At 45.4% G+C, this 13,834-nt stretch overlaps 1 protein-coding gene across 2 annotated transcripts in view; it reads right to left on the reverse strand.

Moving 5' to 3' along the window:
• Positions 1–11,455: 11,455 nt before the first annotated feature.
• LOC126535662 (uncharacterized) overlaps positions 11,456–13,834 on the reverse strand; it is a 131,170-nt gene continuing 128,791 nt past the window's right edge. Inside the window, exon 10 of one of the 2 annotated variants that reach the window (XM_055073171.2) lies at positions 11,456–13,814. In XM_055073171.2, the coding sequence (XP_054929146.2) occupies positions 13,405–13,814 (410 nt within the window). In that variant the 3' untranslated portion in view covers positions 11,456–13,404. The remainder of the gene's footprint in view (positions 13,815–13,834) is intronic. The other variant, XM_050182467.3, reaches the window with a different exon arrangement.

Genomic DNA, 13,834 nt, shown 5'->3' on the forward strand with positions numbered 1-13,834 from the left:
TTATGCTAGCTAACCTGTTGTTCTACCTAAGAGGCACGGCAAAGGTGTGGTATGAAAACCACGAAGAGGAGCTAACCAGCCGGGACCAATGCAAACAGAAGTTGACAGAGTTGTCTGGCAAACCATCTGGCCGTAAAATTGCCGCAAAGCAAGAACTGGCCTCCCATGCCCAATTCCCCATGGAGTCCTATGTTTCGCACATGCAGGACATGTTGGCGCTTTGTCCTAAAGCCGATCACGACATGACAGAAGCTCAGAAAGTCGGGCACGTGCTGAAGGGAATTGCTGACGACACCTTTAACCTGCTCATGTGCAAAAGCTGCTCTATAGTTGATGCTATCATCAAAGAGTGCCGACAATTCGAGCAGGCCAAAAGCGGACGCGTCCTGAAACCATGCACCAGACTTCCCAATACTGCCGCAACGTCGACAAGTCAAGATCAACACGCACAGCAGCATGCGTAGCCATCAGAGGACGTGTTGCGAATAATTCACGTGAACTGGATGCGATGGCACCCACAGCTTTCTGTTTGCGTAGCCCTGACGCTACCCCTTTTTCAGTTTGCCTCGTAGAAACTATCATCCACCAGGAATTTGAAAACATTGGTCTACATTATGTCTGTGCTGTCGCCAACCCCAGAGCCAACAAACACCCTTCTGCTGTTTTTGTTCCATCCCGCTGCTACTCCCCGTGTTATCGCAACTCGACTGAGTGGAAAACTGCAAACGACTAGCCTATATGTTTCACCTGTCGCCGCATTGGTCATGTCGCCCGATACTATCACAACTCGTGGCCCTCAACACCTCGTACGCCGAACAACCTGAGCTGTTTTGATGCAAATTCACGCAATGTTTCGCCCACCGCCGAGTCTAACAGCGCCGACAACTTTGCTAGGAACACCTGGTACAGTCGCTCACCATCACCGCGCGGACACCAGTCTCGTTCACCGCAAACACGTTGCCCATCTTCCCGTTCGCTGCACCCACATTGCCTTTTGTCCCCTGTGGCTTTTGGCCGCACCATTTCGGAAAACTAAGAAATGCAGCCCTTGAAGGTGGTGCTGCATTGTCTACTGCTACAGCAAATCCTCTGTCTGCGCCCACAAAGAGAAGTGTAATTGATGTTAACATAGACAGCTTGCCTGTCCAAGCAATCGTCAACACTGGAGCCCACGTATCTGTGATGAGTGCTAGCCTACGTACACGTTCAAAGGAGGTCCTCACCCCAGCAGCTGCTCGAGTGCTTCGTGTGGCTGACGGCAGGGTGCTGGTTGTTCTGTGAATGTGTACTGCGCGTTTAAGTATAGCCAGCTGCCCTACTTCTGTTCTCTTTGCTATGATCGTCAACTGCCCTCACAACGTTATCCTTGGATTGGACACTTTATCTAATCATTCTGCTCTCATCGACTGCGACACCGGCATTCTGCAGTTGGAACTGCTTCAACTCACCGATGCTCAGTGCACCGCCACCCCGCACTTATGTTCGCTTCATGCTCACAGAAGACAAAGATAATGATGAATAACCGGGCAAGGGAACAAGAATTCATGATCGCCAGTCAGCCTCTAGAGTCTGTGAGGGGTATGTTTACCTTGGTCAACTAATAACAGGGAACTCTGACCATGAGAAGGAAATTCACAGAAGAATAAAAATGGGTTGGATCGCATATGGCAGACGTCATGAGCTCCTGAATGGGAGCTTACCGTTATCATTAAAAAGGAAGGTATACAATCAGTGCATTTTACCGGGGCTGACATATGGGGCAGAGACTTGGAGACTGACAAAGAAGCTTGCAAACAAGTTAAGGACCACGCAAGGAGCGATGGAACGAAGAATGCTAGGCATAACTTTAAGAGACAGAAAGAGAGCGGTTTGGATCAGAGAGCAAATGGGTATAGACGATATTCTAATAGACATTAAGAGAAAGAAATGGCACTGGGCAGGTCATGTAATGCGCAGATTAGATAACCGTTGGACCATTAGGGTGACAGAAGGGTACCAAGAGAAGGGAAGTGCAGTAGAGGACAGCAGAAGACTAGGTGGTGCGACGAAATTAGGAAATTTGCGGGTGCTAGTTGGAATCGGTTGGCACAGGACAGGGGTAATTGGAGATCGCAGGGAGAGGCCTTCGTCCTGGAGTGGATATAAAATAGGCTGTTGATGATGATGATGATGAATGTGACATTATCACTGGTAAATTCGGCGAGATTATCAAAAGTGAAAAGAAGCACAAAAGTGCAATGATGAAGGCAAAAGATGAAAGTGTCAAGGAATAGCAGCTGCATGGCAGTGCTTACTGCATAGGTGCTCCCTATTTGAATACAAACTGACAATTTTTTTATATCTTTTTGCACAGTAACAAGGTAGCAATGTGCCATGGCAGTATGTGAGCAGTCTCTGAAGAAGATGGTGAGGTATCACCTGCCCCTGCAGGCTAGTTATTGCGAGAAGGACTGCAGTCTTTCAAAGTGGGTTTGAAAGTATAGTATGGCCCTGTAGTTGAACTGGTCATAATAACACTTGAATGCACGGCTGAAGAAAGTTCAGAAAGGTGTTGGCATGCACTAGGCAGGCTCCATACATAAGACACAGTTTTATCAGTAAGACAGTCAGACTGCTTGGCTGATGCTGATGATCAAATTCTTGCCCGCATGTCTTCCATTGTGCTCAGTTTCTGTCCCACTACATACATTGCCATTGTGCAGAGTAAAAATTTTCAGCTACAAGTCACCGCTTGTGTCATTTGCTCAAATGTTTGTCTATTGCACTGTTTCCAGTATCGGCTAAGGTAAATTAAATGCAGTTGAAGACTGCAATTTATTTGGTGGCATAATGAGATGTAAAAATTTGCAAGCATAGCATGGGGTCAGCCGACACAAGACAGAGGTAGTCGGCGATTGAAGGTGATGCATTTGCTTCTAATTTATTCAGGGTGAAATAGTCGAGTAACCTGCCATGACGTCATATTAAACAGCTCGCAACACAAAGCAATACCTATGTGTAAATTTGTATGTGTGTATGTGAAGACGACGCAACGAGCTATGGAAAGAAGAATGATGGGTGTAACGTTAAGGGATAAGAAAACAGCAGATTGGGTGGGGGAGCAAACGCTAGTTAATGACATCTTAGTTGAAATCAAGAAAAATAAATGGGCATGGGCAGGACATGTAATGAGGAGGGAAGATAACCGATGGCCATTAAGGGTTACGGACTGAATTCCAAGGGAAGGGAAGTGTAGCAGGAGGTGGAAGAAAGTTAGTGGGCGGATGAGATTAAGAAGTTTGCAGGGACAACATGGCCACAACTGGTACATAACCAGGGTAGTTGGAGAAGTATGGGAAAGGCCTTTGCCCTGCAGTGGGCGTAACCAGGCTGATGATGATGATAATGTGTGAATTTTAAGCACAATAAAGCCAGCAATTTAGCCTAAACGTTCAGTAGACGCAGGCAGCACTAGGTAAACATCTGTGTAGTTTAATGCTGCATGTGCGAGTGAAAGCACGCAAGGGAAGCTGACGATCGCAGCTCAATCTGGTGCAGGCGAAGGAAGAAAGCAGAGAGCAAACACGCTGTCTTCCATTGCGCGAAAGGCCGTGGGGGGACGGGAGGGAGGGGGGCAGGGCGGTGTTGTGCTTTGGCAGCAACTGCATATTTTGCGACCAGGCGCAACGGGAACTGAAGATCAAGGCTCAATCTCGTGTGCCATATATGGAGGAAAGCGAGGAGGCAGCATGGGAGGGAGGTGGGGGCGGCTTCGACTCCACTACAAGTGTATAATTTGCACAGTTATGCGCGCCATATCTTGAAAGGGCAGACGGCTCATACCTTTGTGCGTGCTTTGCTCTCGCCATTCTTGCGTTGAAGCGACAGACCGCACAAAGGTCACTTCACTCGCTGCTGCTGCCACAGTTGCTCACACCAACGTTTTGGCAGCGAATGGATGCGCTCATTGAGTGTGAGTGTGATGTGTTCATGTTTGCTCGTGAACCCCGACACCATGCTTGTTAATTCAGTTAGTAAGCAAATGTTTCCAAGTTTACGTGGACGATAAAACTACTATCCTTACTTTGTATAGCTGTCTACTAATTTGCTATAGCAATCAATGTTAAGCCAGTGGGAAGAAACTGCGACTTTTCTTGTAAAAAAGGCTGACTGTGCAATAGCAGCCTGAACACAGTTATGGGTGGAAGAAAATACATGGAAATTACTGCACTAATTTGAAGAGAGACTAAGTAAGATTTTAAACTTAACCTGGATTTTATAAATTATATTTCTAAAGTACCAAAAATATCAGTCTTACTGCTACTAACTTCCTTGCTTCAGATGAGCTGGATGTTCGTGCATGTGTCTCTGGTAAAAACGGCCAAGAACGAGATCAGCTTGTCAGTGATACTTTGCATTCTTCTAGCAACACTATGGACGAGCCTAATTACATCTGAGTGATTTTAGTCGTGCTTTTGTTAGATGGCAGCACAAGATCCATGGGACAGCACAAGCAGAAGTGAACTTATTATTTCTGGGGAGGTAAAATATGTTCGCAAATGAGTTTTTAAAAAATGCTTTGACCAATTTTGGTGAGAATTCAGGATAATAATGCATCGTGGAAGGGGAGCCCTGGTAAGCCGAAAAAGATGCAACAAAATGTGGGCTTTAAGTTGCTGTGTCAGCTTCCTATGACATCACAGAATTGGACGCCAACTGTGTAATACTAATTAAGAGCTTCACAATAAAATAGTATTACATTGTATAACTTTTGATAATTTTGTGTGAACAGCGCACATGGGGAAAATACTCTGTGACAACACACTAACATTGTAACACTGGTTTGGGTTCGAAATTCGAAATAAATACTATATCATGTCATGAAAAAATGCTTATCACACCAGACGCACTTTGGTTTGATCATTAGTGTCCCTTTAAGACGTACTTTACATAATTCAGCACTAAGCATGTTTGATATCAAGGCCATTCTTTATTCTTTGGGCACCATTAATAGTAAGGCAATAACTACAACCAAAAATTATCAATTGATAGCAAGCGATAATAACTGATTGCAAGCCAGTAGCCTGAACCCTGCTATAAGGCAAATCAGAAAACTAAGCAATATGGCTGTTGCAGCCCAATGCCCTCACAAATTGATATTTCTGACAACCAATGCTTCACCAGCAAGAATAACAGCAAATTATACAGTCGTGTACACCTGCCCCAACAGGAAAAGTGACTCAGCATGGCAACTGTAACCAGGCATGGCTAAAAAAAGTGAATGTTATTAGTATTTCACACATTAGAACCTCATAACCAGCTTTGTCAAACAGGAGTGTAGAAATACTTAAAGCTTTCAAATAAAAAGAATATTGTCCTATTCAATGCATTCCTCAAATTGAATAGTCGCTATTCACAAATGAGGATATCTTCCTATTTCTATAGTACAGTCAAACCTCTCAACAATGTTTTTTTAAGCATGCATTCATTTCACGCTGCTATTGGCAAGAAATATTTTAGATTTGCTTTGTTACATCCAATAATTTGTCATATCCATGTTCACTATATTTAGGGTTGTGCAAATACCAAATAGAAGATTTCGAATCAAATGTTGAATCGAGTCAAGAAAAAAAAAAAGCCGGATATCAAATATAAAAACAAATGTTCATAAATTTTGGGCAAGAAAATACAGTGTGTCACATGTTCAGGAGTCTTGTATCATTAAATAACAAAAATGTAGCAAGCTACCAGTAACTTTGGCATATAGAAATCAAGATTTAAGGTACACTCTGTGCTTATTAAAAGGAACACTAAATTAGTATCCCAGCACTGATTATAGCTTAGTTCTAGTATATCTACTGAATAGAATCAAGTGCTTCTTTTTTTTCACTGAAACTTATGAATTTGTGACATTTTGTTGTACTGAATACCAATGAGTTTCTCAGTTTAACAGTGCACCTGTGTTTTGCGGCAATCTTTTATTCATTGCATAGAATGTTTTGCTTTCCAGTTTTTCTCCAAAAATACAGAAAGGCTAGCCCAACCTTACGGCAGGTGGATTAGAGTAAGGCCAATACGCACGACAGAGGAAAGGACCACGCATCACGTGACTCGATCACCGCTCCACCCATAGCCGGCGCTGTTCACGCCGTTTCATTGTCATGTTGGCATGATTTGACACCAGCCAAAGATTCTGAAATCTGGAGGGTCACGGCAAGTTCGGGCGATGCTTGCTCCCCCCCTCCCCTTCCCCCCCCCCCCCCGTTCTTCCTTCCTCCTCTATACATTCGCTGCCGGTGCATATGCATGCAACTGGGTCTTGACACTGATGTACCCATCATGTAAATCCAAAGCTAGTTTCGTGACAAGTTGCTTGAAGCTACAAAAAGAGACCGACGTGCATCTGCAAATGGTGTCAAGAATGACAGGCTGCCGTATGGTGTGTCACAAAGACGGTGGCCGTAAACAACTTTGTTGCCATCCCGTGCACTAGCTTTCACTTGCGAGACGGTTTGTTGGCTTTCTGAGTGTCGCGCGGCTGCTGCGTATAGATCTGCGTCAATCCAGGACCAAACCGTAACTTTAGTTGTCAACGCCCGATGAAGCAGCACCGATTAGGCCTGATGGGCGTGATAAAAATTCACCGCTGGCCGATGCGGCAATGAGCCACAAGGCGTTGCAGAATGTTTGTCGCTAATATGTTCGTACAGGTAGCTCATCTGTGATCGGTCTCTAGATCATGGGTGCATGTTAGATTGACAGCTGCTGAAGCGGTAGGAATTTCGTCCCCGCATATACAACACGATCTGTGTGCCTATCGGCGGCTAATCAGCCCTATCTTCACACATGCTTTTGCACAGCTTTCGTTGCCGTTCCCTCTGTTCGCATCATGTTATCATTTCGATCAGCCCTGTCTAATCCGAGGAACCTTGCATTGACAGAGGCAGCCCCAGCCAATGTGGTGCCATTCTGCAAGTTGCAGTGTATGGGCGCTGCGCGTGTGATCCCCGCACTGGGCTGACGTCTGGGAGCACTCGCAGTGGCAAAGTCAGCTACCACGTCGGCCAATCCGTGGTGCACTTGGCCATTGGCTTGACACCCCTTTTGCGCCAAAAATGAAGTGAAAGGCTCACTTGAATGGCATCGAGCACGAGGGGCTCTGCAGACGTATAGAACATTCGAAAACATCAAACAGTCAAATATATCAAATATACGAAAAGCTAAATAGCAGATATTCAATTCGACGGATTGAATTATTCGAACATTCACTATTCCATTAGGTAATATTCAAGTATTTGCATAACCTTATAAAGATATTGTTACGCTAGAGTGTAAAGCCAGTAGAGGAGGACGACAAAGTGTGCCTGTCTGATAAGTGGCTCAATGTTGGAACGGCATTCCTCAATCACCTCTACATATCTAAATAAATACATCCCATTGTAACAATATCCAGGTTTCACTGTGCTTCACATTGTTGGCAATGCATGATAAAACAAAAACTGAAGCAAAAATGCAACAACTTTCATTAAATTTGCAATGGACATAAATGAGGAGTTATATATTAAAGCAGTGGCATAGATCAGAGAGCCAGACAATTTTTTTTTTTTGCTAAACTGTGATTATTTGCACTCAGATTGTATTCAGACAAGGCATTCGGCAGTGTACTATTCGGCATTAAGTACTATTTACAAACACTGCATTTGTGTGTTCTCTTTGTATTAAGTCTGCACACACTTCATGGCAATATTATTTGATATAATAGTGGCACCATATACTGCAACTATCCAAACTAGAGATGAAGTCTTTCTCAGTCTGCCTTTACTAATTCTCTATCTCACACCTGTAAAATGTTTGGAGCGAGTGCACTCTTGAGCGAGTATGCCAACGTGCACTTCATATATTACAACTTGTGGATATAAGGTTACCTCAAATCAGATATAACTTGTGCACCTTTGTGAACAATCAGTCTGTGACAAACTTTGCATCAGACACGAACTGGTCACAGGAACGGGTCACTTTACTGGTTTGGTGGTAAATAGGTTTGAGATCTGCTATGCCTTCCATACAATAGAAACGTCATATTTTATGGCAAAAAGTATTAAATAGTTAAACCTTGATATACAGTCGAACCCGGCTATATCGAACTCGAAAAAAATATGCCTATCAGTTCGATACAGAGCATAATTCGATATAAGCCTGCTGAATAATTGCATGTCAAAACTAGCTTAGATTTGCACGAAATAGTTCTGTATTTTCTTCTGCTTGGGCAATTTCGCTGCCTGCGACGCAAGCACTTTTCCACATTGTCTAAGGAGTTGGAGCAGCTGAGGCCGCAACTTTCCGCATTCGCGTAGAAGCACCGGACTAGTGTAAGCACATCAATCACTTCGGAGGATGTGGGCCAAGAACCGTCGTTGCTTTCCTCATTGTGCCCACTTTCACTTGTGCTCGGTACAATGTCGGCAATGTAGTCTTTGTTTTGGGGCTCTCCCATGGTCGCGACACCATCATCTGTGCTCACAAACTCATCCACTGTTTATTCGTCAACAGCTTACAGAAATTCTGACAGCTCGCTCCAAACTTCAGCAACACTGGCAACAGCTTCGTTGCATTCATCAGAATTTACAGTTATCACCGAGCATGCGGAAGTCAGCACGGCTGAAGCAATTACGGATTAACCATTCGTACACAGCCGTGCGTACGCGTTGGGCGCCACAGGCACCGGGTCGCAAGTTTGGCCACTTTAGCCCTAATCTCCCTCTTATTCTTCAAGATCGTGATGAGAGTGCTCCTCGGAACCTTGTATGCTACGGGGACATCCGACTTCTCACCGCGTTCGATCCTATTTATGAGTTTGAGCTTCACGACGAAAGGCGAATTCTGCCGCTTCATCACGGCAACACTGTGGGAGAAGAACCACAAGGCGCACACACAATGAACCAGAAAAGTAGCGAGACAACTCGTACTTCCGCCATCTTGCACGACGACCGCACAAGAGCCTCTGATTGGCTGTCTGAGCAAGCGCTGCGGGCGGGCCAGGATAATTTTTTGCAGGCGGGTGTCGACGGCTCATCTGAGGCAGCATGGTCACGGTAAGGAGAGCGGTTGGATAGAGCCGCGCCACCGGTTTTTCCCGCCCCTGTGAGGGAAAGCCAACTTCTGGGGGCACTTTCTGCCGCCTGACGTTCGATATATCGGGAGTCGCTGCGATTTTTGTTCTGTGTAAGCGTAATTTTTGCTATTTATACTCATTGTAACTATACAGTGTCCAGAAATTGTTCGATATATAGAATAATTTGATGTAAAAAGATTCAATACAGTCGGGTTCGACTGTAGCGAAGTCGGTAAAATCGGCAGTTTGCTTCATTATATCGAAATTTTGTTCTATTGAAATTTGACCCTTTATGTAAATAAACAATTGCCGATCGATTTTTCTTACATGGAAAGGGGCTGCAGAATTTTCTGAATTACTGGGCAATCGAAAAAGGTAAATTTTAATGTGAAAACAATTCATTGTGATGCATTTGGGGGTCGGCAACGAATGATACGGTTTCATGCCAAGTTGACCATATCTTCACATCGGCGGTACGAATTAAGTGAAGCCAGCCACGCTTTTACGTGTGCTCTGCCCCCATGGCTGATAGCGTCAGCAGCACTGGGACAACGCTATCAGGAAAAGCGCCGACAACGGGGGAGCGAATGCTTCATCTGCCTCTTGCTCCAAGGGGTATGTATGCAACCTTCAATGCTAAACGCATGGGGAGACAGTTTACATGGTGCCACGCCGTCTCGGCACACCCACTCTTTGCACACGAGGCAGGTTACCTCTAAAGCAAGGAGCGCAACTGAATATGCACTTAGCTGTGCTTACAGCCATGTGCAGCCAAGGCCGCATCAACTTAAACCCACTCCGCACCCCCAACCTCCTCGCCCACGCTTGATCACGTTACCGCGATCTCGCTCCCCTCCCACTCTTACCCTTTGCTCGCGCGGGAAGGCAGCACTCGTGAAGCCAGCACTCGTGAAGCCACCATCTTTCTTCTCTCACCTTCACACACTTTCACTCGCACCTAAAGCACATAATGCGCGGGGCGCGATATGATCTTATCGCACTTGGACTTTATGGGGAACATGATGAGGCTCCCCTTCAGTGGTCGCTCTTGTCGCGCAGAGCCTGATTTAAGAAGTGCATTTGCAAACAGCCACTTGTAATTCAGTCATTTGACCATCTGCGTCCTGCGTCCATGGATTTATCGTCTTGGCATTCCTTTGCGGTGGCAGTGAAATTTTGTTATACTGAAACGACATATGAACGCACTTCGTTATATTGAGGTTCTAAATGCTTGGTGTTCTATGGACGAGTAGTTATGAAAAGTTAAATACTTCATTATATTGAGAATTTAGTTATATCGAGAACTGTATCAAGTTACATCGAATTACACGATGTGTACCAACATCTATCTTTCATATGTGAAATACCACTTTTTGTTTGCACATGCAAGCAGTGAGAGCAGTCGCTTTAGCCTTCATAGCATTGCCTACTATATATGCATGAAACAGAGTAGTATAATGCTCCATTCATTCTTTCAATGAACCATATTTCATAATGTGCAGTGTAATGACAGAAACGTGCTGCCATTATAGATATCAGGGCATGAACGCTGTTTTATATTAGTAGTAGTGAACAGGGCTATTTGTTATTAAGAGACTACTTGAAAAGTACTGTATTTACTTGAATCTAATGTGGACTTTTTTTCCGATAAAACAGGTTAAAAAATTGCGTGCACATTAGAATCAAGTACGACCAGTGGCGTAGCTAGGTCGTCTAGCACCCGGGGTCCATAGGTCTTCTGTCCCCCCCCCCCCCCCCCCCCACCGGGTGTAGCCGGCGGAAAGACGGGTGTGTTCAGACGTATATGACGCCCCCCACCCCCCCTTCTGGCCCCTTGCACCCGGGGCCTACGGCCCCCCGGCCCCCCCTGTTGCTACGCCACTGAGTACGACCCTAAGTCTGCGTTACCATATTGCCATCGGCATTTCAATATGGCTGCCTCATACACGCTTCGAGCCTAGCTGCCGTAGCTTCCTCCTTGTGCTGCAGTGTGTGGTTAGGCAATGCTTGCTTTGGCTTAGGTTGGTGCACTGCCCATCTTCTCGTTTTCTGTGTTTGCTCTATCAGCATGGAAGTGCCAATTGCAAAGACATGCCGAATTCATCACGATGCTGCAATTAAAAGGAAAGCAATCATGTCTGTGGGGACGGACGGAAATCGGGCCGCATCATGGGTGTTCGGAGTTCCTAAAACTTGTGTGCGGGACTGGCGCAAACAGGAGAGGTGTTCTACTCTTATGCAAAAAAGAAGTGAGGCGTGCAGACAGGACACAAGAGTGGAGAAGTGGAGAACACAAACGCCGACTAGTCGGCGTTCGTGTTGTCCGCTTCTCTACTTTTGTGCCCTGTCTGCACGCCTCGCTTCTTTCTTGCATAAAGAATCCTTACCAACTAGCTCAGCTTTCGATCGTTCTATGTGTTCTACTTTAGTGGTTGCTATGTACGGTGCGGCTGCGCGGCCCTTGTCTTGAAAGTGAGCTGCGACGGAGACGAGTCTACGCATCTAGGTGCACCGCTCTGTGTTCTAGTCGCTTAGTTTGTGTTGAAGCGAGAGGCCGCACAAAGGTCAATTACCTCGCTCCTGCTACTGCATTTCCTCACTCCAGGATTTTGATAAAGGGTTTCCACGGTCATTGAGTGAGACGTGTTCATGTCTGCTTGCACGCACGTGGCACCATGCTTGTTAATTTAACTAGTAAGCGAATGTTTAAAAGTTTATACGGCCAACAAAACTACTATCCTTACATTCCGTATAGCTGTCTACTAATTTGCTGTCATAATCAATGCTTTGTCTTTCGGGCGAAACTGCAACTTTTTTTATTTATCACAACTTTAGTGCATTGGAAGTAAATCTTCATTTTTTTCCAAATTAGAGAAAGTTCTCTTTCTGTATGAAAGACTGAGTTGCACAGTACTGTAACGGACTTTTCGTTTTTTAGGTCAGGGCAAGCGGGTGCGCATTAAAATCACGTTTTTTTTCCCCCTTCTTTTTTGGTCGTGGAAAATGGGTGTGCGTTACAATTGAGGGCGCGATAGAATCGAGTAAATACGGTATTCAATATTTGATTTGGTCAAACACATTGCTATTTGCACACACCTACCAAGAAGTGCAAGTTAGGACAGCAAACAAAATACTGTGTACAAAATGAGCGTACTAAAATTGTACACACACTAGCAGAAGCTTATCGAGAACCATGTAATGCTCTAAGCTCCTGAAAACCAGGAGCATCGCAGAGAGCTCAAAAAACATAAATTACAGCCACATAATCAGCCCAGTTTTGCTAATTTGAAAGACTACATAATCACAACTCAATGGTATTTTGACATGCGCTTGTGGCAGCATTTTTTTTTACCACAGCAGTCTGCGTCATAGTGCAAGTCATTTGTGGCAGCATTTTTTTTTACCACAGCAGTCTGTGTCATAGTGCAGGTAATTTTACGTGTCATTGCATGCCCCACAGAGTCCTCAACCAACATTTGTGCTCATCCAATGTCGTCCAGTCAAGGCAAAACAGGACACTCGTTGATGTGCCCAGACACACATACACTTATACAAACATTTAATTGCTTTGTGTATTTATATGGGCACCGCCAAATAGCCCAGTATTCGTTAAAGCTCTTGTATAGGTGCACTGCTTTAACACTGGTGATACAGTGGGAATCTAGAAGTAAGCATTCCTTGAAGTAAACGGCAGGCAAAATATCTTCTCTGGAAAGATGTTGGGTAAACCTGTACAGCTGCGTGTACGCATGCACCTCACACCTTTGTAAAACTGTAGTATTCTTTCAGGCAGTGGCTTGGCACATACCGAGCCTTGCTCAAGGAGTGCCCCACTTTACGCATATCTTGTGGCAGAGTAAATCTAAAACACATTTTCAAGAAACGTTTTCCATAAAGATGTCATGGAAGCTCTAAGCAGAACATGCCTCAAAGAGGTGAGCAAATACTGTAAAACCCTCCGTGTAAGTAGCAACGATACAACTTGGTCAAATTCCTAAAACCTTCACCACTGCAGCGTATGCAGCTTTTGTAATCTTACTCTTCGGCAACAAAAAGGCGTAGAAACACACTATGACTTCCATTCCATTGCAAGGTTGTTTGTCCATCCTCTAAACGTACTACCTATCCATTCAACACTTTCTACCGCCCTGGCCTGTATTGCCAGTGTTAAGATCGAGGCTCAGTGGCCTTGAAGCCTCTTTAGGTGGACTTTGGCGAAATCACTTGCTACATGTACAAGCATCGCCACCCTACACTTTCCTCATGGGCCGTCTGATGGCTTGACCTCCTGCCGAGATGTTCAGCGGTGATGTTCATTTCTCCCACAGGCCCTCAGAATTTGCTTCAGAAGGTGCAGCTTGCTCGCTGGGCTCTTCTGACGAACCGCTCTCCGCTGGACCACTCTCCATTGCATCATCTGCTGACAGTGGCGGTGGCGGTTCTTGCGTACCTTGCGTGTCATCGGAAGTAGAGCCTTCCGAGATGTCAGAGCGTGCGCTGTGGCGTCGCTGGCTGTTGTGCCTCGAGCCCCGACGATGAGAAACATCTTGGCCATTGATCACGCCTTTACCAGCACTGCCACCTCGGCGCAAATGCCTCGCTTTTCCGTGGAAGCTCTCGTCGCCACTAACTCCTGAGTCGCCAGGGCTGCCTCGGCCTCGGCCACCTATGGGACCGTGGTGGGAGGATCGCCTGCCACCTTCACCGCGACCTCGAGAGCTCCCTGCAATGTGGTGGCAAACC

Source organism: Dermacentor andersoni, chromosome 7 (assembly GCF_023375885.2).
Source record: "Dermacentor andersoni chromosome 7, qqDerAnde1_hic_scaffold, whole genome shotgun sequence".
Classification (NCBI taxonomy): Eukaryota; Metazoa; Arthropoda; class Arachnida; order Ixodida; family Ixodidae; genus Dermacentor; species Dermacentor andersoni.